This window comes from Diospyros lotus, chromosome 13, assembly GCF_014633365.1.
Source record: "Diospyros lotus cultivar Yz01 chromosome 13, ASM1463336v1, whole genome shotgun sequence".
In the NCBI taxonomy this organism is placed as follows: Eukaryota; Viridiplantae; Streptophyta; class Magnoliopsida; order Ericales; family Ebenaceae; genus Diospyros; species Diospyros lotus.
In genome coordinates, this window is record NC_068350.1 from 3700699 (window position 1) to 3725173 (window position 24475).

The 24475-nt window shown below is 36.0% G+C and overlaps 1 protein-coding gene across 1 annotated transcript; it reads left to right on the top strand.

Annotated features, from left to right (window-relative positions):
• Nucleotides 1-150: 150 nt before the first annotated feature.
• LOC127788681 (sorting nexin 1) lies at nucleotides 151-24414 on the top strand. The gene is made up of 11 exons (XM_052317249.1): nucleotides 151-365; nucleotides 465-599; nucleotides 16254-16389; nucleotides 19763-19896; nucleotides 21519-21593; nucleotides 22038-22197; nucleotides 22355-22488; nucleotides 22587-22655; nucleotides 22882-22961; nucleotides 23664-23724; nucleotides 23801-24414. Exons 1-11 carry the CDS (start codon nucleotides 354-356, stop codon nucleotides 24008-24010), a joined length of 1206 nt encoding a protein of 401 aa, XP_052173209.1. The 5' UTR covers nucleotides 151-353; the 3' UTR covers nucleotides 24011-24414.
• The last annotated feature ends 61 nt before the right edge of the window (nucleotides 24415-24475 follow it).

The following is a 24475-nucleotide window of genomic DNA, read 5'->3' on the forward strand; positions in this document are numbered from 1 at the left end:
ATAAATACATTATTTTAATATAATTTTATTTTATTTATTCTAATAAATACTATTTAATTAATTATTTATATATTTTTTATTAAATTATTTTAATCATGTATTGATTAATGAAATATCAATTCTTACCACGTCACCGTCTCCGGGCTGGTATACTCCGACGGGTGTATTGCATCCCTCGGCGTAACTTAGCCTTTTTGTCGAACCCCTCCCCACCTTTGGCCTTCTTCAACCTCTCTACCCGAAGATTTGCAGGTCGCCGGAACAGTTAGCTGCGCAGCGCACGACCGCGGCGTACTTTAGAGACCTCCACCATCTTCGCTCTTTTTCCGCTCGATCGTGTTCCAAATCTCGCCATGAATCCGCAGGTAATTGCGAATCTACGACCATAAACATGCGTGTGTATGTTTGCCTCTCGTTTTGGTTCTTTTTTTTTTTTTTTTTTTAACTTTGATTGAAATATCCAGCTAAGAAGTTCGGGATCATCATCGCAAAGTCCTAGATCTCCTCCATCGCAACCGTTTCTGTCAGTCTCTGTCACCGATCCTGCTAAGATGGGCAATGGCGTCCAAGCTTATATCTCCTACAAGGTCATCACCAAGGTACGTTTGGTGAATTGAAGAAAATAATAATTTGATTGTTTTGTTTTAATTATTTGATTTGCTTTTGGGGCTAGCTAGTTGTTGGATTGGGGTTTAAAATGTCCTTTGGATAACCGAGTTTTGAACCGATGTCAAGACCAGGTTGTTTTCGATTTCTAAATTGTATTAATTAACAATTGCTTGCGAGACATTTTTATATGTTTCGTGTATTCCAGGGGGTTACCACCTAGGTACTGTAAGGTGTTTGGGAGAGAGTTAGTTATGGAATGGAATGCAAAATATATTTCCCTTTGTTTGGTAGAGGAGGGGATCGAAGAAAATGCTTCTCCTTATTTGGGAGAGCAATAGAAGGATATTAGACAATAAATGACCATTAATACATTTTTAATAAGGGCAATGCTTGTCATTACCCTAGCCCGAGGGCAGTGGTTAAGGTGCAATAAGTGTACCTTGTTTTCATATAAGGTGCATTTATTGCACCTTGTTTTTAGCCACAAACTATTTTACCAGTTGATGATAAATGTATTGTGTTTTGCAATATTTCTTCAACCAATAGGAGTGTTTTGAATTGAAAACAAGTTGCATTTACTTGGGCAATGGTTTACATTACCTTTTTAATTAAAAAAAAAGTGTTATGAATAAAGGGAAAAAATTGTTATGAATAAAAAAAAAAAAAACAAGGTGTTATAAAGGTTAAATTTGAATTTTAAAAAAAACTATTAAGGTTTATGTTGTTAAGACACATAATTAAGTTTTCCATCAATTTTGACCACATGTGGTAGATAAGTGGCCACAAGTCTCTTTTCTAGTCAGCAGTTGCCTAGAAGTGGTAGCCTTTTGAGTCCCACTTTCCCTATGCATATTGGTTTGCGCCCTAAGTTGATGTTAAACGGCCCTTTGTGGTTAAAAAAGTGTGTTGGTCATCCCACATTGCCTAGGAAGATGGAGCACATGTGGTAGATAAGTGGCCAGACCTCTCCCTTCTAGTGAGCAACTTGCTAACAGTGATAGCCCTATGGGTCCTGCTTTCTCCATGCATGTTGGTTCATGCCCCAGGTTGATGTTAGAAGACCCTTTGTGGGTTCATTTCTCTTCTAGGAAAAAAAAAAAGAGAGGAATTTTTTCATCAATATCCATTCCATTCATTCTCTCCCAATTTGGGGGAGACAAATTAGGGGTTTGGAGGAGAATAAATGGAAAGTGTTTCTACTCCATTACTACTGTCACTCCAAAAAGAGGGAAACCCCCTTCCATTCATCATTTTATCCCCCCCCAACCCCACTGTAAGGCTACACAAAAAAATAGCTTTCCCTTGACCCTCATAAAGTAGGGAGCCTCATGCACTAGGAATGTCCTTTGGTTATCTGTGTGGATTAATGGGTTCGGGTTTAGGAGAGGTCTATGGTGTCATATAAATTGAAGAAAACTTTTAAATTATCTGAATTGCTTGATTAATAGATTTTTCTTTTGTGCTGTAGCTGGTTGATTCAATTTTGGTGTATTGTTGAAATGAACATGTCACTGAAGGAATAAATTGTGTACTTGAGATAAAAACTGGTTATTTCCTATTCCAAAATAGACATTTGATCAAGAATGAACTAGGAAATAGTCTGTTCCTATCTGGAAACGTACAGGAAAATATACATATAGAAGCAAATTTGACATATTTCTGAATGGGGCAATATATTTATATATATCTTTCTGAAGTATACCTATTTACATATTTAATAAGTAAAAAATATGTGTACAGAGCCTATAGGCAGATTTACATATGCACAAGCATACTTGATATATCTTTGAATGCAGACTAATTTGTTGGTCATTGGCTGGAATTTTGAAAGTGGAGAGATGGATTGGTTTTCGGACCTGCTCCGGGGGGATGGGCTTGATGAGGTGTTGTTAAATTTGCTGAGCAGTTTCTGGAGATATGCATACTTACATACATATAGACTTACAGAAAAATAGGGTGGTAATATGGTAGTGATGATTTGAGAAGTGAATGAGGAGAGATAGTGTGGCAGTTGTTAGTCTTAATTTTTTTTTTACTTGATGTAAATTGTGTAGATTTACACCCGTGTAAATAATGGTAGTTTGTACTTCTTAAGCTTAAAATTTCTTGTATTGGATATAAATGGAGTGAATTTACATCCGTATAAATGACCCATATCCATTAGGTGGATAAAATTTGATATTTTAGTACTTCTGCTTGTGTGCTGAAAAGGTGCTCAAATAAGCTTTATTCATGAGTTCAAAAGGAAACATCACATTGAAACTCACTTGAAACTAGATGGATTTATGTGTCAAACCAGATGGTTTAGCGTGACCATTGCTGTAATATGCTCCCCCCCCCCCCCCCCCCCCCAACCCACATAAGTGTCCCTTGCGTTATCCATTAAGATTGAAAGAGAAAGCTATCTGGCTCCACACTAATCATTTTGCCTTATATTAGTTGTGGGAGGACTTTCTTTCTCATGTGTAAGAATAAGATTGCTTACAGAAGCTTTATCTACTGGCTTTAGTATTCTCTATCAGCTTCTGGGCTTCATTTGTAGAAATATTTAGCATCTGTCATCAACACAAGCAGAAGTTAATTTTGTTATCTGGAAAGCTGTGTGAAATTGCTTCAGATTCATGATTTATGTTATCAGCTAATTAGAGATAATTATTCTATCATAAATCCTTGAAACTCTAGATAGAAGTTTACACACGTACCATTCATTCAATTTTTAAGCTATTGAGACTGGAAGTTCTTATAGTATTTCAGGCTTGCTTTTGTTTGCTTCATTTTGTAAAAAGTATCTTGGTTTAAGACAATGAAAAGTCTTTGCTTAGCACGATTTTGTTTCAGAATTTATATTTATTTATAAGATTATTGCCTTTTCTTTTTCACTGTGTTGATTAATATCAGCTTCTGCAATCCATAATTCGTAATTCATGACATGACAAATCTTCTAAATTTTTAATAGGTATAAATCCTTTGATTGTATGTATGTTAAAATGCTCAACATAAATCATTTTCCTTTCTTGATAAATTTCAGAGGTCCTCTTGAGTATTTGTATGGAAAAGAACAACAAAAATAAAGAGGTTTAATTTATGTTTGTTTATTCCAAATTATGGGTACACCTGTGTGTTATGGTTGAGAATCCTAGACTTCCAATTCATAACCCCTATAAGCATCGGAACATTAAGCAGAAAACTGAATAGGTTATGCCTATTCCGGATTTGGTTAAGGAAGATTAGAGTTATTCTTGTTATCCTAGTAGGAGTCTTCTAGGGCTTTCTTATAAATAATCTCTTGTAAGTACTGCTAGAGATCAGAAAATAAACTCTTTTTTTTTTCCTGCACACAAAGTGTGCAAGAGATCGAAGGGTTCTCTCTAATGGGCCCTAGCCTAAACATGGGTCAGCAAGGACGAAAATCTTTGAAGGCATTAGCTGCAGATTTAGCTAATTGCCCGTGGACTCAATCCATTAACAATGTGATTGGCATATATTTTATCTTTTATAGGAAATGGTCAAATGGTCAAACTTTTGTAATTACTGACATAAGGAGCAATTCTGTCTTTATTACTGAAGCATCAATAATTTTGTGTATTCTAAGGGTTTATTGGCTTCACTTTTCCTAGTAGAATTGTGTTTGAGGAGGACTAAAAAGATATACTTTTGTCTCTAAACCGTGTATCCCTAAAAACTGCAACTTTTTTTTTTTTTGAGTAGCTGTGGCTGCTACTCAACAAAAGATAAGAACATAAATATGGTATTATTTGTAAGAAAATGCACTTAGGTATTATATTAGTTATAAGGGCCTTACAGAAGATAAGGCTATATATAGAAATAACTTTAGAGCTAGAATTGATGTAACAAACCCCACGTAGTGAGATAAAGGCTTGGTACATTTTTGTTTTTGAGTAGCGATGGATGCATAGGCAATGTGTGTGAAACATTTTCTACCTTCTGTCCTGCTCTTACACCTTGGAAAGGATGACTAACATAGAATCTGTAACTACTTATACAGAGGGCCATACAAATGTTCAGAAGAAAAGATGAGTACAGAAAAGGCACAGCGCACCGCAAACTGATATGTACAGAGTTGATGGAAGTGATATAGATGGAAACATCAAATTAATCTATTGCATAATTCTACTGATAACATTCATCCACATTTAGAAAATATTTTAGAAAGTAGCTTCTTCAAGTTTGGGATTTTAATATTGAATCAAGTTTCATCAGGAGTCAGCTGATCTATCTAGTGGAAAACCAAATTCCTCAGAGTGCGTTTCCTCAGTTGTTGATTTTTTCTTGCCGTTTTGCTATATGTGGGATGGGTGGATTCTTTTAGATACTACAATTGAAAAACTTAATTAAAAAATACTACACCTTTCAAACTATTTAGAAAAAGGGTAATTGCACTTAGACCTCTATGGTTTGGGCGTTTGCCAGGAGACCCCTTTGCTTCAAAAATGGTTCTAGAAGTCCCTGTAGTTTAATTTTTTTGCTTAGACACCCTTTGTTACTAACTCTGTTATTTAAACCCTAATTAAGCCTAATTAAGTTAATTAAATATCAATTAAAATAAATTAAAGCTAAAATTAATCAAAATAAAAAAAGAAGAAAAAATAACAAAAAATATTGATGGCTGGAAGTGATGATATCCAGAAGGAACCCAGCCATCAGCGATACATTCCTTCTGGAGCCCCTGGAACACACACACACACATATATATATAGAGAGAGCGGAGATGAAAGGGTCTTTGTTGTCGCTGCTGAGAGGACTTTGCCATAGTTGCTGAGATGAGGACTTTGCTGCGAAATTGAAGCCAAATTGAACCCTGTTGTGTGACATCAAAAATGAGGTCTTTGTTACTGAAATTGACGCCAAATTGAAGAGAGAATGAGTCCCTTAGTTGCATTTGGCTTTGATATCGACTGGGAAGAAGGAGAGTGACCAGTCACCACAGACCCCTCTTGGCCATTGGCTGATGAAGAAGTAGCAGGGAGAAGAAGAAGATGCAATCAGAGAAGAAGAACAATCAGTCAGAACCTTCATCTTCTTCTTCTACCTCGGCCCCTATCATCCCCATCGCTGAGAAGACCTCTGGCTGCCATTGCTGCAACAGCTGCTCCTTCCTTGTCTACTTCTTCTTTTCTCTATCTCTCCCTCACCATTGGTGGCTTCTCTGGCTTGCTGGAACCCGTTGTCGATGGGTTCCAGCTGGCAATTTTCCTTCTCTTTTATTTTTTAAATTTTTTATTGTGGTTAAATTTTAACTTAATTAGGATATAATTAATTTAATTAAGGCTTCAAGTAAAGAAGTTAGTAACAGAGGGGGGGTGTATGAGAAAAAAATTAAACCATAGGGACTTCTAGAACCATTTTTAATGCACAAGGGTGCAAATGACCCAAACCACAGGGTCTAGGTTCAATTCACCCTTATAGAAATACTACAGGTTTTTCCTAGTCAGCAAGTGCAATGTATCAATTCTGAAGAAATAGCTAGGGTAAAAATAATTCTTTCACCCGTGAATAATACATCAGCTTTAGGGAGAATTTATACAGCAAAAGTCCTAAAAAATCTCCTACAATCTCTCCTAAGATATCTCCTAAAATCTCTCCTACTTTACAGCAGTAGATAATATATATTTAAACTAAAAATATACATGATAAATATCTAAAACATTCCTAGATTTTAGCTAGCATTATCTTCTAGAATTCCTTCTTAAGCTAGGAGTTTAATCCATACCATGTATGCCACATTTCATGCCTCAAAACCTTTGACGCCTCGGATTCTTCCAACAAATTCTGTTGGAGAACTCGACAATTCAAAATAGAAAAAGGAGGTTGTGAAGATTATCAAGAAGCTGATAGATAAATCCTTAAGTTTAAACGTTGTATTTTAGATTTGTAGATATTGTTGTAGTTTGATTTATTTCCTAAGTTTTAGGAGATAATTCCTAGAAAATAGATAGCTTATCTTCTCTTAAATTATAGGAGAAAGATTAGGAACCAGATTGTATATATTCTCACACTCATACATGGAATATTATTCAAGTTTTTCAGTTATTCACAACTTGTTTCATGGTATCAGAGCCTGTTCTTCGATCATAAAACAACCTCTTTTCTTTTCCAGATTTTTAATTCACGATTTGTTTCCTGATGGTTGATCTCCACCCTAACCCTACCCTAACTAAGGCTTTGGCTACAAGCTCTCCGAGTAATCCTCCTCCAACTTCTGCACCAAATTTTTCCAGCAATCCAATCGATCACCTTTCCATACAAATTACTTACCATAAGTTGAATGGGAGTAATTTTAGGGAATGGTTTCAGTTCGTAATATTGGTGATCAAGGGAAAAGGCAAAACTGGTTATTTAATCGGCTCTATTCCTCCTCCGTCGAGCACGGCACCTATGGCACTTGGGAAGCGGAGAACTCCACCATAATGGCCTAGCTAATCCAGTCGATGGAACCAAAAATAGGTAGGACTTACCTATTTTACAAAACTGCAAAGGAAATATGGGATTCAGTCCAAGATATGTATTCTGATTTGGAGAACTCATCCCAATACTTTGAGATCAGATCTGCAATTAGGACCACATGACAAGATAACTTAAATGTGACTGATTACTTTAATCTCTTAGTTGAACTTTGGCATGAGATGGATTTGTTCTACACCATCAATTGGGACTGCCCATCAGATAGTACAAAATATAGCAAGATGATTGAGAAAGATCGGGTGTTTGATTTTTTACATGGCCTTAACCATGATTTGATGAAGTTAGAGGCAGAATCTTGGGTACAAAGCCACTGCCTTCACGTCGAGAAGTATTTGCTGAGGTGCGAAGGGAGGAAAGTTGAAGAAAGGTTATGTTAAACCAGCCAAGTGAGTCTCCCTTAACTCACCAGAATTATGCTCTAGCAGTTTTTAAACAAGAAGAAAGTTGGCCAAGAAACCTAGGACGGGAGAAGCAGTGGTGTGACCACTGTAAATGACCATATCATACCAAAGAAACATACTGGAAAATTCATGGGAAACTAGCCAACTGGAAGCCAAGAGGAAAAAGGGAGATTGGAAGGACTCCCTATACAACTGATATTACTAAAGAAGCAGGAAACAACAACCTTTGCAACGCAGGAAACAACAACCTTAATTTGTCAGAAGGGCATATTCAGACCCTGTATAAACTGCTAAATCAAGGCACATCCTCCCCAAGTCCTCCCATGGCAGCCATTGGTTTACAAGGTAATCCCCATTGCTTTCTAAATTCCAGCAAACTCTCTAAGAATATTTGGATAGTGGATACAGGTGCATCAGACTATATGGCTTGTTCAACCCTCTTTATGACAGAATACACCCCTTGCTGCAGTCCTATAGATGTTTCAATGGCTGATGGCACCACCTCTCCAGCCAAAGGATAGGGAACAGTTAATATATTTGGTTTAAAACTCAAATCAGTCTTGCATGTACCCGGTTTGAGATGCAATTTACTGTCAGTCCATAAGATTACAAAAGATATGAATTGTTGTGTGACTTTTTTTCCTTCATATTGCTTATTTCACGACCAAGTATCGGGGGGGAGGATGATTGGCAATGTTAAGGCTAAGGATGGGCTTTACTACCTGACTACAAATAGGGTTCCTTCCTTCTTCCACAAATAAGGCTGGTTTGACAGCCACAACCAATGCCAAGTTGTTATTATGGCATAATCGTTTAGGTCATCCAAGTTTTCCTTATCTTAAATTCTTGTATCCGCATTTTTTCATCAATAAAAATCGAACTTTATCACGTGAACAGTGTACCATGGCCAAACGATCCCATTCTCCACATCCAATTCAACCCTATAAGCCATCTAAACCATTCCACCTAATTCATAGTGATATTTGGGGACCATCTAAAAACCCTAATATTTCTAGTTCTAAGTGGTTTATAACCTTCATTGATGACCATTCTAGGGCTTGTTGGGTGTACCTTATGAGGGAAAAATTTGAAGCTTGTAACATCTTCAAGAATTTTCACAAATTCATCTTGAATATGTTTCGAACTTCTATCCAAATTTTTCGTACTGATAATGGTCGTGAATATTTCTCTCATAACCTTACCAATTGTCTATCCGAACATGGCATCCTACATTAAAGCTCTTGTCCATACACACCACTACAAAACGGTGTGGCTGAAAGGAAAAATCGCCATCTTCTTGAAGTGGCTCGAGCTATGATGTTCACTACCCATGTCCCACATTTCTATTGGGGGGAAGTAGTCCTTACAACTGCATATTTAATCAATAGACCATAGTTACATGGTTCGTGGAATGTCCGGTACGCGAAACGCGGTATGGGAACGTGGTACGTCACTTTTCCCGGAACGCAGTACGTCACTTTTCCTGGAACGCGGTATGTGGGGGGTAGGCTTCTTCGGTTCGCTATTTAGTTTTTTAAATATATTAATAATAATAAAAATATAAAATAAATAAATATTAATATAATAATTATAAAATTTATAAAAATAGAATGAGACGTGGACTTCCAATAAAAAGCTTTAGCCAACAAAATGAAATCACAACTCACTGGAGAGGCCAAGCTTTATTGTCTCCACCAGCTGTTGCAACTGGGAGTCTCCACCAGTTGATGCGACGGAGCGAGAGAGCCAGAGAGGCAGTAAGTGAGAGACCGAGGGGAGAGCCGACGGCTGGCGAGGGTGAGCGACAATCGAGGGCGAGGGGGCGAGGGCGAGGCGGCGTAGGTGAGCGACGGAGCTAGAGAGAGGCAGCAAGGAAGAGCGATTGAGCGAGGCGAGCGACCGAGGAGGGCGAGCGAGTCAGCGACCTCAGCGATGGTCCGAGTCTTCCAACGAAGGCACGAAGGCCGGAGCGAGTGAGAGCGAGAGACAGCAGCCCGCAGCCGGCAACGAGCGAAGCGAGAGAGGGAGAAGGGCAGAGCGGGTGGGCGGCGAGCGCTTGAGCGAGAGAGGGTCTGAGGAAGGGTTAATGGCAGGCCTGAGTGTAGGTCAAAATTAATGGCATCAAAGATCCGGGTCTTCATTATAGGGGAACTGGGATGCGTCCCCAAGCGTTCCAAGACGCAAACGCACCGCGTTCCAGTGCGTGCGTACTGGAACGTGGTTCCCGGGGGGGAGGGGCGTATTAGGTAACTATGCAATAGACTGCCCTAAAAAACCCTCCAGTTTCAGACCCCCCTAACTGTCCTTTGCTCTCTCTACCCAAATACTAGCTTTTTTCACTCTTTTCCTCTTAAGAACTTTTGGCTGCACTGTGTATGTTCACAACAACTACCTCAACTGTACCAAATTGGATCCCAAGGCACTCAAATGTATCTTCATTGGGTACTCTTTCTCACATAAGGATACAAATGCTATAACCCTCTCAAACGACAAGTCTTGGTTTCCATCGATGTTACATTCTATGAAGACCACCCTTTTTATCCCTCTCCAATTTCAGTCCCTGAGGCTCCTTCCTCTCTACAGCCTACTCCTCTTCTTCCTCCTCTTGATTCCCATCTGCCCTTATGCTCTTAAGGGGGAGAATCTTTACCTCCTGCTAGTACTCATCCAAGATCTTGGCCTATTTCTCCTAATCTGTCATCCCAATTACAGCCAGAAATTGCTGAAACTCATGCTCCTAGTCCATCTCTAGCTGCTGAACACTCTAAAAATCCAGCTGAACGCTATGAAAACCATCTGCAAGTATATACTAGACGTCCTAAAGGCCACACTGATGCTCGGCAAAACCAATCATCGCTTCCAGATGCTACTTTATCAGAAAACAACAATGCAAATGACTCTATCAGCAGTGATAATTTGGATTGGGCTATGCCGATTGCTCTAAGGAAAAGGGTAAGATCATGTGTCAAGTATCCTGTGTCTAACCACTTGACTTATGCTAAATTATCCCCTCAGTACAAAGGATTTGTTGCAAGTATTAACAGTATTGCAATTCCAAAGAATATTCAAGAGACTATGAATGATCCTAAGTGGAGAGCTGCAGCTATGGAGGAGATGAGTGCCTTGGTGAAAAATAACATGTGGGAAATTACTAAACTACCCTCAGACAAAAGGGTAGTTGGTTGTAGGTGGGTATTCACAGTAAAACATAATGCAAATGGAAGTGTTGAAAGATACAAGATAAGGTTGGTTGCACAAGTGTTTACACAAACATTTGGGATTGACTACGAGGAGACCTTTGCTCCTATAGCCAAACTCAACTCAATTCGGGTATTAATTTCCCTTGTTGTTAATCTTGATTGGCCTCTACTTCAATTTGATATTAAAAATGCTTTTTTGAATGGTGATTTGGATGAGGAGATATATATGAGAATTCCCCCAGGATTTGAACAGGAAATTGACAGTGGAAATGTGTGCAAATTGAAGAAATCCCTATATGGATTAAAGCAATCCCCAAGGGCTTGGTTCAAAACATTTAGCATGACTCTCAATCGTCTGGGATACAAACAAGCTCAAGCTGACCACACCCTGTTTTTAAAATCCACAGGAAAAGGAAAAATGGCCATATTAATTGTTTATGTTGATGACATTATTGTAACAGGAGATGACTTGCAGGAAATTGAAGACTTGAAGAGGCAATTGAGAATTGAATTTGAAGTGAAGGACCTAGGAGTCATGAGATACTTTCTAGGAATGGAAGTGGCTAGGAGTAAGGAAGGGCTATTCATCTCTCAAAGGAAGTACACATTGGATTTGCTAAAGGAGATCGGGATGTTAGCATTTAGACTGGCTGGTACTCCCTTAGAAAAGGGCTGGAATGTTGAAGAAAAAGAGAACACTCCTGTCAAAAAAGAAAGGTACCAAAGGTTGGTTGGTAGATTAATTTATTTATCACTTACAAGGCCAGATATAGCCTATGCAGTCAGTGTGATAAGTCAATACATGCATTCGCCTACTCAAAAGCACATGAATGCAGTGTTTCATGTTCTAAGATACCGCAAAGGAACGCCTGAGAAGGGATTGATGTTTCAAAAGACTGATGAAAGAGGAATTGAATGTTTTGTGGATGTTGATTGGGCTGGTTCTCGCGAAGATAACAAGTCCACTTCAAGTTACTGCACTAAGTTGTGGGGTAACGTGGTTACTTGGAGGAGTAAAAAGCAATCCGTGGTAGCTTGCAACAGTGTTGAGGCTGAATTCCGTGCCATTGCTCTAGGAATATGTGAAGTAATTTGGTTGGAAAGGATGATGGAAGACTTGGTAATACCTTTATCTCAACCAACAAAGGTATATAGTGATAGCAAATCTTCTATCAGTATTGTGAAGAATCCAATTCAACATGATCGGATAAAACATGTAAGGATTGATAGGCATTTTATAAAGAGGGAAATCAAGGAAGGAGGAATCAGCTTATCCTCTATTCCTACCACCAATCAAGTAGCTGATGTCTTTACAAAAGCAGTTGCAAGATCAAGGTTTGAGTTACTAATTGGCAAGCTGTGAATGACTTGTATCTATTCTCTAGCTTGAGGGGGAGTGTTGGAGAACTCGACAATTCAAAATCAAAAAAGGAGGTTGTGAAGATTATCAAGAAGCTGATAGATAAATCCTTAAGTTTAAATGTTGTATTTTAGATTTGTAGATATTGTTGTAGTTTGATTTATTTCCTAAGTTTTAGGAGATAATTCCTAGAAAATAGTTAGCTTATCTTCTCCTAAATTATAGGAGAAAGATTAGGAACCAGATTGTATATATTCTCACACTCATACATGGAATATTATTCAAGTTTTTCAGTTATTCACAACTTGTTTCAAATTCCAACGTGGAAAATTTAACAGGATGATATTTTGCCCCTCCCAGTGAGTTCCTTGGAAGGAGCAATTAGCCTCTCTGATTTATTGGAATCTTCTCACATGATTGTCCACAAAATCTGACGGTCTAGCTTTCCCAACCCAAAATTTGCAGCCTCTGGCCCAAAGCAAAAACCAAACATTTGTAGATCAGTTTATTGTAAAATCTCTAAGACCCACAAATCAAATTAAAGAACCATGATCATTTAGAAGTCATGGATGAAGTCCAGAATAGTTGAGGTTCTATAACAGAATTTCCCATCTTGGAAAGTGGTGGGTGCTTCTGTTCAGGCACTTACCCACCATCTAGAAACTTCAAAACGTTATCTACTAAGAGGAAGATCGGATGGGTAGATGGATAAGCATGCTTACTTTTGAAAACCTTCAATGGAGATTTAATTTTACTTGCAGATTTGCGAGATTTGTTTCAGTTGCCGCCAACACTGCTGGCACAGATGTGCCAGTTGTTTCACAGATAGGGGAGAAGGGAGATGTTCCTTGCCGCTGCCTGTGGTCACTGGTTCTGTGCGAAGATTGGAGAAAACCAGAGAGAAGGAGATTCTTGGTTGCTGTTGTTGGTTCCTAAGCTACTTGCCCCTACCAGGAGCGTGTTCCCAAGAAACTCGCTCCTAAGATGGGCAAGTTTAATCCCGTTAATATCTCCTTGCTGGCATTGATGCACCCCAATTTCTGACTTGGAAAAATTTGTAGTATTTTTACAAGTAGTTTGAAAGGTGTAGCATTTTTTCAAATGAGTTTCTTAAATTTGGAGTATTTTAAAATAATTCTGGGATGACCTTCATTTCTTTTAGGATAGAGGGGATGACTAAGGTAAAATTGTGGTTATGATTTCAAGTTACATAATTTCTATTAAACCAAATTACTGCTGTTGAGATTGCAAGGTTAATTTTGGCATGTCAGAGAAGAATAATATATTGTTGAACTTAAGAGTGAACTGAAGAGAAGAAAACGAATGTGGCATGTGGGAAAATGCAAAAACTCTTTGGTAGTTTTGAAACTTCTACATGATTTTACAATTTTATTGGTTTGGAGTTCATGTGATATATAATTTTAAAATTTTAGGACCATTATTGGACATTTAAATTATGTGGGTTCACTTGCAGGCTTCACCAAATGGAGTGTTTGGCTTAACTAATGGTATAGACAAATTCGTGTAAGCCCTATGAGTACTCTTTTATTTTGTTGGAGTGACAATTCTGGGATTATAATTTGGCCAAGCACGAGCACTTAATTGTTGAACTGATGATCATATGTTATTTAGTCCAATTGCTTGAAGTTTCAAAATATGAATTACTATTTCAGCTTTCTACTTTCTGGATCATTTTAACACTGACATTTCCATGTGTCAAATCTCATTCCTATTTACAATTATTTGAGGGAACTGACTTAAAAATTCCCTGGTCATAATTCTCCTTTTTGCTAACCAATTAATTTCGATGCCTAATCATTTTTTCTTGGCAACATTGATTTGATTGATTGAAACCATGTTCTAAGATATTATTAACAACTTACTAATTGATAAATTTGCAGAGGTGTTAATGGTTTTGACCTTGTAATAATACAGAAAAGTTAAGGTAATCTGTGCAAACATGGTAAAGTCAGCAATCCTTCCAGGCTTGAATGCATGACTTGTATTCAATTGCATGTAAGAAAATGATAAGATTATTGCAATCATAAAAGGTCAACCCTCTATACTTTACAATGGAAATATAAAAGGAACCCCACTTTGAAATGAATAATTTACATATTTTGAGTAACTTCATGTGATTTTGTCAATGCAACTTCAATAAATCTAATGTGATCGAATTTTTCTAACCTATAAAAGAAATGTATTTTGATTGAATTTTTCAAGAAACACTCTGATATTTGTAAAGTTCATATTTGGCTACTTGTTATTCATATGAAATCAGATCATGTGTGCAATTGTTTCTTCATGCTTAAATAAGTGATGGAACTTCACCTTTTAAAACGAAAAAAATGGTTGAGATAAAAATAGTTGACATAAGAAACTTTATTGTATGCTCCCCCCCTCCCCTTGATAAGTAAGAGCTTGCATAGAATACAAACTGCCTTAATGTGGAAAATCCAAAAAGACAAATTAAAGCCTAGATATGGCAATAAATCATTTCTTTTTACGCTTTGATGGATATCTCAGTTCTTGAATCCTAATGCTGGTCTGAATTTCATCCAAAAAAAAGGTCTCCTGTCATGCAAATTTTGTTTTGGGTTGGTGCAGGATCAAATTTATTCAGTTCAATTTTCTTGGCTTGCAATTGTTCATAGATAATATCATTTGCTTGAATAGTCTATGATTATTGTACTTCTGCAGAATCCATTTTACCTTGCTAACAGTCAATCAAATACTTATTCCATCTGTAGTGAAACATCCAGTGAATGTATATGATAACTTTTTTCTTGTTTAGTGTGATTGCTATTGTATCTTTGAGCAGAAGGTCAATTTGGTCCATATACTATACGCCAATGTCCAGTTTAGTACCTATCCTTTTTTTTGGGTCAATTTAGTATTTGAAGTTTCAAAATTGTCCCATTAATACTTGCCATTAGTGAACTGTTAGCCCCTGTTAGATTGACGATGAGTATGAAATTGACCCATTTTTCAGAGGTTCAAGTATTAAATCGACCTAATTTTTCACTTATTCAAAAATTTGGATTATTTAGCACTAAATTTCTACCTAATTATTTTTTGCTTCTTCTTCACTATTAAGTAACACGAAGATGCCATGTTTAAATTATAGAATTATAAAACCAAACCTAAATCTAGGAGTGCGCAATTTTAGGCAATTTATCTACCTTATGCCTGTCAATGGACCAAGTGCAGATCCAAAGTCCAAACCCCATCTGTTTAATCAAGTTTAGCATTAAACATGAATGCGATTACTAAAACCTAGATTAGGATCTGATTATATATATAATGAAAGATCTAGATATGGATAGTACATTAAATATATAATATATTTCATATTTAATATTACATGTTAAATCTTAAATATATATTTAATATTTATATAACATAATATTTTTCAACAAAAAATATTGTATATTAAATTAAAAATAAAATATATTATGTAATCTTTACTATTTAAATATGTTTACTATTATATATAATAATTATATATTTAATGTATTATAATGTTAGATATATTTAGTATTATTTATTTGATCCATTATTCATATTCAGATTGTTTATGAATATATATATAATTGGTTTTGGATCTTGGTTTGGGTAACTAGATTTATGTGTAATACCAAACCTTGTTAAAATGGATTAGATCTAGGTTCAAACCCAGTTTATTAACAGGCCTAAGCTAGGCAGATAGCCTCTAGAATTGCAGACTCATAGATTTAGGTTTAGTTTTATATCTCTGTAATTTAGAAGTGGTGTGATTACATTACTTAACTATGAAAAAAAGAAGCAAAATAAAAAAAAAATGATAAAAAATTTAGCGTTAAATAAACCAAATTTTTATATAAATAAAAAATTGGGTCAAACTAATCCTTAAAACTTTTGAAAAGGGATCAATTTCATACTTGCTGTTAGACAACTGTTAGTTTGACTAACGGCAGTTAACGGTGGCTAATGATTGACTGATGACGGGTACATGATTTTGAAACTTCAAGTACTAAACTGGCCCAAAAAATAGGATAGGTACTAAACTAGACATTGGCATATGGTAGTACTGGACCAAATTGGCCTATATTTTTTAAATCACTTTTGAGTAATGTTTTATTTTTCTTGGCCCAGACTTGATTTTTCACTTTGAATTGCCTATATGATCTCCTAAAGTGCTTTGAATACTTGTTTTGACAGACAAATTTACCTGAATACCAAGGACCAGAGAAGATTGTTATTCGACGATATAGCGATTTTGTTTGGTTGCGCGATCGTCTTTTTGATAAGTACAAGGGTATATTCATTCCTCCTCTTCCAGAGAAGAGCACTGTAGGTAATAAGTCCATCACTTGTGTTTCTTTTTGGTTCATAGAAGACATTTATACTTAATGTGACCTATAACTGTTTGAACAATTACTTTTTTGGATCTGAACATGGCTCAAAATCATGGCATCAGCTACTGTAATGGTCTTTATCATGGTGCAATGGCATTAGGAGTGTCGGTCAAATTCTAATAGAACTACTATTGAAGCTATGAATATCATTCACTCATTAGCAAATTCCTTTGAGCTTTGTAATAAAAATGTGTTTAACCATAAGGTTTCATAGTCTAAAACTTCTAACGGTTATTGATTAATTTAATGACATCAGACATTTTGTTTTAGTAGTTTTTTGGATTTCATATTGGTTATTATGAATATTTGGTAATAAATACCTTTCAGCTGAATGAATAAGCATTAGATGATACCGAAGTACTCATAAATTTTAACTTAGCAAGTGTTTACACATTATCCTTAAGCCATGTGGTGCTACATTAGACAATCGTGACAGTGATTTTATTGAGTAATTGCGCACCATCATAGATAATAAGTGCACTTAACAATGCAATTAAAACATGTTATATGGTACTTAGCTTAGCTATATTTAAATGATTGTTTTCTTTTTATAGGTAACAGAAAAGTGTGTAGTCTATTTTTGTAGTCTAGAAAGAGAAATAAAATAATCCTTTAGTTAAATGAATTTGAAGGGATATGCATGCACAAAAAGAGGAAGCACTATTAAAATAGGAAATTCTGTGCGCATGGAGTCCATATGGAGATTGACTATTGAAATATGAAATTATGCATACAGGAAAATAGGATTCACTATTAAGAAGGGCAAATACAAAATTATATCTTGTATACTTCCATGAAACATACATACATTAATTATGAGAAACATAAGTTTGTTCTTAATAAGTTATAATCTCAAGGAAGAAAGGCCTACAATTTATCCAGGGAATCAAATACCATTTCCAAACTTAACAACTACTCTGTTGTTCTTAAATATTTAAACATATGATTGGCAATTGTACTTGAAATGTATTCATGTTTGTTAGTCTACATGGAATACTATACTCACTTCCAAGTTGGTATACCATTAATTTGCAACCTGTGTTTTTTGATTCAAATGAGGTAGTCTCATATGGAAACTAATTAATGGACAATTGAAATATATAATTAGGGACTTAACATGAATGGGCAGTCCAAGCAGTCTCAGCTGGACCTAACTAATGGCTGAATGAAAAAGAATGATGCTCTTGTGAGTTCCCTGGAGGTTAGAGCCCTGAACAAATATAAGAAGTAACTTCCAAATATGCATAATGAATCTTGTACTTCTAAATTATGATTATAATCTATATTCAATATCTCTACTCCTCAAGTCCTCAAAATATTTGCTTGATCACAATCCATTTATATTTCTTCTCTTTAATATCTCAATATACTAGTCACCATTAACATGAATACATATAATACACATCCATCATAAACTGGATAGCAGCGTTACATGTAGCTATTTAGTACATGGCACGTGCAATGCATATCCCAGTGTCCAACAAGTACTCATGTGATATGTGTTGGACACAAGTACAACATCCAAGCAAAGAGTACATCCTTCCTAGCTCAGCTCTAACAATTGTTGTCTTGATTTTCTCCTCATGATTTCTTGACTTTTTACTGTAATGCAGCTTCAAAATCCATATGTAGAGGTCCATATATTTGTCATGTAATATCAGATAGTTTTCTTCATTCATACTGCATCTATTTGGGAACATGCACCAGCATTTTCTTAAGTATTTAAGGCATCTATTAAAGCTCTGGAATTTGGCCTCATAAGTTTCTTTGGTTTCATGCTCTTTTCATCTGTCACCTGTCAAGAAGTATAACTTGCTGATCCGAGTGATTGACTTCAGAAATTTTAAAAACAGCTGCAAAAGCCTTAGAAGACACTTGATTCTGGTTATATTCATCCAACCAGACTAGAATTTTTTTTCCTAATCCCCTGCTCTAGAGCATAAAACTTTTTGCGAGAAGACCTTCACAATTAAATTTCTTATTAGTGAAGCCTTAAATGCTGGTCCACTAGCAATACGTTTAAATTTCTAAAACACTTACCAATACACATTCCTAATTTTAAATTTCTTGTTCGTTTTTACTTGTACAGAGAGCCCCCCTTGAGGTGCCTGAAATTTGATTATCTAATCTATTATATAAGAAAACACCAGATTTGTGTTACGCTGCAGCCCTTTTTGATTTTCCCAAACTGCCCTTTATATATTTTGCTTAAAGAACAAGAAAAAACACAACTGCCAAAGAAACAATTTTTTTTTACTTAAACCTATGATGCCCAGGTCACAATAGAACAAGGGCAACCTTTCCATTATACCAAGGTTCTTTATCAATTAAAATTTGTTTAGAAAAACAAACACTAAGCTGCAACCACCAATCATCATCCCCTGAAGGTGTACCTTCAGTTGAATATTTTTTAACTTGCATGTACATAGCACAAGCCACACTTCTAGTTGTAAAAAAGTGGATAAATACTAAATTGTCAAAGTTTTCAAGATAAATAAATTTTTGGGCAAAGAAAAATCAAACTGCTTTAAGTATTGATCCACTTAGCTTAATTCTTTTGCTGGTTAAGATAAACCCAAAATTTCTTTTGCTTCAATAATCATTATCAATGGATCCACATGTTAGCGATCTGAATCTTCTTTGTAAATGGTGTAATTTCCTGTGATATTACATGGAGATATTGACTATTAACCAATAGCCATCTTGATAGTGCACGTCTTTGTAGTGAATAGGTGTAAGACAGGCTGGTGTATGAGGTGCTTTGGGCCGTGCCTGACCCAGCCCGACCTCATGGGCCTGATATTAAAAAAATAGTTTTAAAATTTATGGTTATAAATAAATATATTAAGGTATAATTTAGCATATACATTGTTTATTATTTGTAATTTTGTACATTATATGTTGTATTAAGTTAGTATGTATTTTATAACTTTTCATTTATCAAACTTTTTGAAACAATAAAAATAACTTGAGGTGTTTTTCAATAAATTGTATTATGTAATCTTGTGTATGATGTTTCAATAAAATTGATAAGAAAATCAATTCAATATTTTTATTGTATTAATAGAAATTGATTTTTTATTTTTCTAGAAAATTCAAAACAGTGTGTCAAGCGGGCTGTCCTGTGTGGCAAGATCCACTTGGCCCACTGGCCAGCCTGGAAAACATGCCATGCCGGCCTGACATAGTTCGTTTTACACCTCTAGTAGTGATATTGTCTATTTCTTGTCATGCCTAAGTATAACATAGGCCATTGTGTCGAAAAGTTGTGCAAAGATTTTTTCTAATATAACTTGGGTCTTCATTATGCAGAGAAGTTTAGATTCAGTGCAGAATTTATTGAGATGAGGCGGCAAGCACTGGATGTATTTGTTAACAGGATAGCTTCACATCATGAGCTTCAGCAAAGTGAGGATCTAAGAATGTTTTTACAGGCAGATGAACAGGTTAAATATCTAATTTTTAGCCTTAAAAGGGAGGCATATTTCCATGTGCTACTAGTTGAAATTATATGCAAAATTGAATGGTGGGTTAGTTATTTCTTTTTTGGTTTAGGTTTTTCAAATATTGTGTGCCCATGGCTCTGTTAGTTGTTTTTGTGTTCTCATGGCCTGTTTAATAGCTTCAAAAAGGAGGTTATTTATTTTAGCAAGCGTAGGGCTGGTTCTTGGTAGTTAAAAATCTGCTCTTTGGTAAATATTTTTTCTCTGGTTCATAAAACCATGCATGTACCATCAATGAGTAATAATTATACAAGTAAAAGAATGAAAGGTAATAAATTTCTGTTTCAAATGTACAATGTCTTTTCTGGAGGTTTTTTCATTTACTAGTAAATATCTGTAGGCTGCAATGGTATTTACTATCATACCTTGGAAATTAGTTATTGCTTCTATGAGAAACGGTAAGTAATTGAAAGAGATAGATACATGTGTAGACAGGAAGTAAAGGTAAAAAAGCCTTTCTATGCACAAACTAATGCCAGCTACAATGACACCAGATAAACCTGAGTAAAGGTATAGCAGTTACACATGCTTTATATTCTCTTACTGCAACATAGAACATACAATAACTGTGTTGAAGTGTAAGTAACCTAAACTTGTTGCTTAATTAAGCAGAGTTAATAGCTTTTTCACAATGTGCAATGCTTTGAAAAGATTTCTAGTGGAGGTCGATTCTGCAAGGATACAATCACCTTTCAAAACATCCGGATTTGTTACTTCTCATTCTTTAAATGCGCATATTATTTTATAAATATCAGCCAAAAAAAACATTACCCATGCCATTGTAACAGTTTTGGATCTAATCTCGTTACAACCTGATTTATCAGTGGAGTAAAATTCACGGTAATAATGGACAGTAATAGTCTCCATATTGGCTGTAAAGGTGCTGGAACAGCCTTGATGGGCTGTTATGCAATCATAGAAGAATCTTAATATGTAAAAGTGTGTTAAAATATGTTAAGCAAAAATTTTCAAAATAAAATTTAAACCCCAATAAATGTGACTGAGGAAATAAAAGAAAAAAGTAGGAATGTGTATTGGTAAGAGTTGTAGGTGCTTCAGAGAGAAGAAAATAATTTATGCTTCTGGTTGTCGGTAATGTGATGCAATGTCCATTACCCACTGGAACTACACCATCACCTCAGTTACACTTTAGCATCTGCCTGTTATAAAATTTAACTAAGGTTTGTTTTTTGGATCTCTACATACATAACCATCCTGAGAAGATCCTAAGAGTCAGCAAATTGTAGGACGAGTAACTTAGTCAAATCCAGAATTTATTTGTTGTGAGCAAAATGTTGCTTACTTTGTTCTTTAATATTATAAGGTGTCGAATTCTAGTTACTGATCCTTAAAGGAAAAAGGTTCTGATAGTTATTAGCTTTAAATATTTATTTCCCAAAGATTTTGTGTACATTAAGATGCCTAAGACCTATCCCTGCCTATCTTTTCCTCTTCCTCAACAACCCCCCCCCCCCCCCCCCCAAACCCAAAAAAAAAAAAAAAAGTATCTTCCTCTCTTTGAGATACTACTATCAGGCTGATGTAATTTTCTTGCTTTACTGCAGACAATGGAAAGGGCCAGATCTCATGAGATTGGTATTTTTAAGAAGAAGCCAGCTGACTTGATGCAAATCTTCAAGGTAGCTCGTGGTTTATAAATATATATATATATATAATCCTTGTTATCTAAGAATTTGAGCTATTCAAATGAATCCAAAACAGTGGGGAGACTTGGACGTTCACATCTGAAGTTTCTTCCCTAATGTTCTTCTAGGATGAAGCCTCAATCTGTTTGGTTTCCATAAACAGACCAATTTCTAATGGCTGTTTTGTAAATCACTCCAAAGAGAATCTTAGTTCTGTATATGTTCCCTAGTCCTGACACAAGTTGCACATCACGTGGCTCCATTCTGCTATTAGAGAGTTTGTTAATTATCCCAATCAGTGTTCATTTTCTGAAGAAGTATGAAGGCACCTTGATCTGTATTGGCACCCACTTTAGCTGTGAGGGACAGTCAAATGGGATCTATGTCCATTTGAAGGGCAAGGTGATCCACAAATGACTTGCTGATGATTTTTTACAGGATGTACAATCTAAAGTGAGTGATGTTGTCCTTGGAAAGGAAAAACCAGTTGAAGAATCAGGTCCTGAATATGAGAAAATGAAGCATTATGTCTTTGAGCTTGAAGATCATTTAGCTGAAGCGCAGAAGCATGCATATCGTCTGGTAAAGAGGCACAGAGGTATTAACAGATGAATTGAATTGTTTTGTTTTGATGTTTCTCGTTCTCTTTCTTCTTCTGTTTTTTTTTTTTTTTTCGTTGGTGGGGAGGGGCCATGATCTTTATTATATACCTTTACATATATGAAGCATTCATAATTGGTTAGCATTTTCCACAGAATTGGGGCAATCACTGTCAGACTTTGGAAAAGCAATCAAGCTTCTTGGTGCCTGTGAAGGAAATGCTCTGGGGAAGGTGTTTTCTGAGCTTGGGGCAAAATCAGAGATTTTGTCAATTAAGCTGCAAAAAGAGGTCAGCCTTATCAAATAGATGAGTCCTTTTCATCAAAATGGTTTGCTGACTTTTATGAGATGGATAGTTTGTTTTTAACTGCCTTGACAATCATCCAGGCCCACAACCTTTTAATGAATTTTGAAGAGCCCTTAAAAGACTACGTTCGTGCTGTGCAATCTATCAAGGTTAGTTTTGTTGTCTGAACCAACTTCTGGATACTGGTCTGTGATCCATGTTTGATCATTATTTATTTATTTATTTTATTTATGTTATAATTCTTCTTGTCTTAGAAGGGAAAACTTGATACTGGTTGGATGGTTGTCAGAATCTTGTGTTTTAACTTTCAACTTTCTTTTTTATATCCCTTCAGATTCATACAATGATCATTCTCTTGTTTGTCTTTTAAACCAGGCAACAATAGCAGAGAGAGCCAATGCTTTCAAGCAGCAGTGTGAACTGGCTGAAACTGTCAAACTGAAGGAAATAGATCTGTATGGTGGTTTTTGTTTTCTTTTTTGTGTCACTAGCAGATGAATTTCTTGCATATGACGTAGATCTGTCCATTTAAAACCTGCTTCACCAGTAAAAACTTGTTAAATGATAATTCCCTATCTCTATTTGTAACATCCCAACTTAAACTGTCCTAGATTATATTTTGTGACCAAAAGTTTGTTCAGATTTTGCTCTCAAATGTGCTGTTTGACTACCATAAAAAATATGGCATTACCAAAGTAACACTCCCTCCCCCATCCCCTACAAAAATAAATAAATAAACAAAATAAAAACGAAATTAAAAGAAAAAGAGTTGGTAAGAAATGAGTATATATTGAATACTCAGCACCACGGGCTCTGGCAAGCTGTTGAGGTTCATCTTTAAACAACACTATTACCCTATCCTCTTCTTGTAGATGATTTCTTGTCTTTGCAGGTGTTTGTCCAGCTCAAATAACACTTAACTTTCACGGTTTCCTTTGTCTTTAAAGTTTGGGTTTTGATCAAACATAAGTTATGAGAAATATTTCACATTGACATAGGACACCAAAAGCAAAGTGCAGAATGAAAAACTTTTTAAATTGTGGACCAATTAACCATCAGCTTTCAGTTGAGCTCAAATTTGCCAGTTTCATTCTTTTTTCATGTGCCCACAGATTTCTGTATTCTAACTTATGATAATTTTATATTTTTGTTTGCAGAAACAAACTGAGGCTAACAAGATCAGAAAAATTGCCAGAAGCTGAGCGTGATTATGAAGTGGTTGGTTTATATCAGCATCTAGAAGTGTCAGTCTTTTACAATCTCTGTTATTTGGTTAATATTGTTTTTGGTGCAGCTGAAGGCAGACAGTGAGGAAGCAACTAGAAGATTTGAGACGATTGTGCGGCGAATGAATGAAGAGATTGTGCGTTTCCAGGAACAGAAAACAGTCGATATGGGGCTTGCTTTTCACGAATTTGCAAAGGGACAGGCACGTCTGGCAAATGGCGTAGCTGATGCCTGGCGAAGTGTCCTTCCAAAACTTGAGACTTGCTCTTCTTCTTAACTTGAAGACTTGCTTTCTTCTTAACAGCAAAGAAACCCAAAACCAGAATGAATCGCCTTTTCCCCTCAGGTTCTCTAACTGTTACATGTATAAATCTATGACAAACCAAAAAATGAGTTCCAATCTTGTTAAAATAGCAAGTTTTCTGAGGATGGATCATTTTTTGTTGGAATTTGCTCTTCCCCTGCTTATCCTGGGTTGCTGCTTCATATCTGAGTAAGGAAGCATCATTTGGAACATTGCCACATGCTTAGTTGTTGTCTCTTTGCTGGATGACTAATTGCAGCAGGATGGTTGCTGGATTTCTGTTCAGAACTTTGCCCCTGGCAGGCAAAAGTTGTATATGGCTGAAAATGAGGTGACTTGAAAGGATACATTAAAGTTTGAACGTTTGTTTTGTTTCCTTTTGAACCTGTTTCCGGAGTTTTTGAGTCTATTTGTGTTTCTCATAGGACTGTAGTTTTA

Bases quoted from the DNA above. Each gene is read 5' to 3' on its own strand.
- LOC127788681 (XM_052317249.1), top strand. The intron at 21,594-22,037 runs GTAGCTCGTGGT...GATTTTTTACAG, and splicing joins ACTTGATGCAAATCTTCAAG to GATGTACAATCTAAAGTGAG. The intron at 22,489-22,586 runs GTCAGCCTTATC...ACAATCATCCAG, and splicing joins CAATTAAGCTGCAAAAAGAG to GCCCACAACCTTTTAATGAA.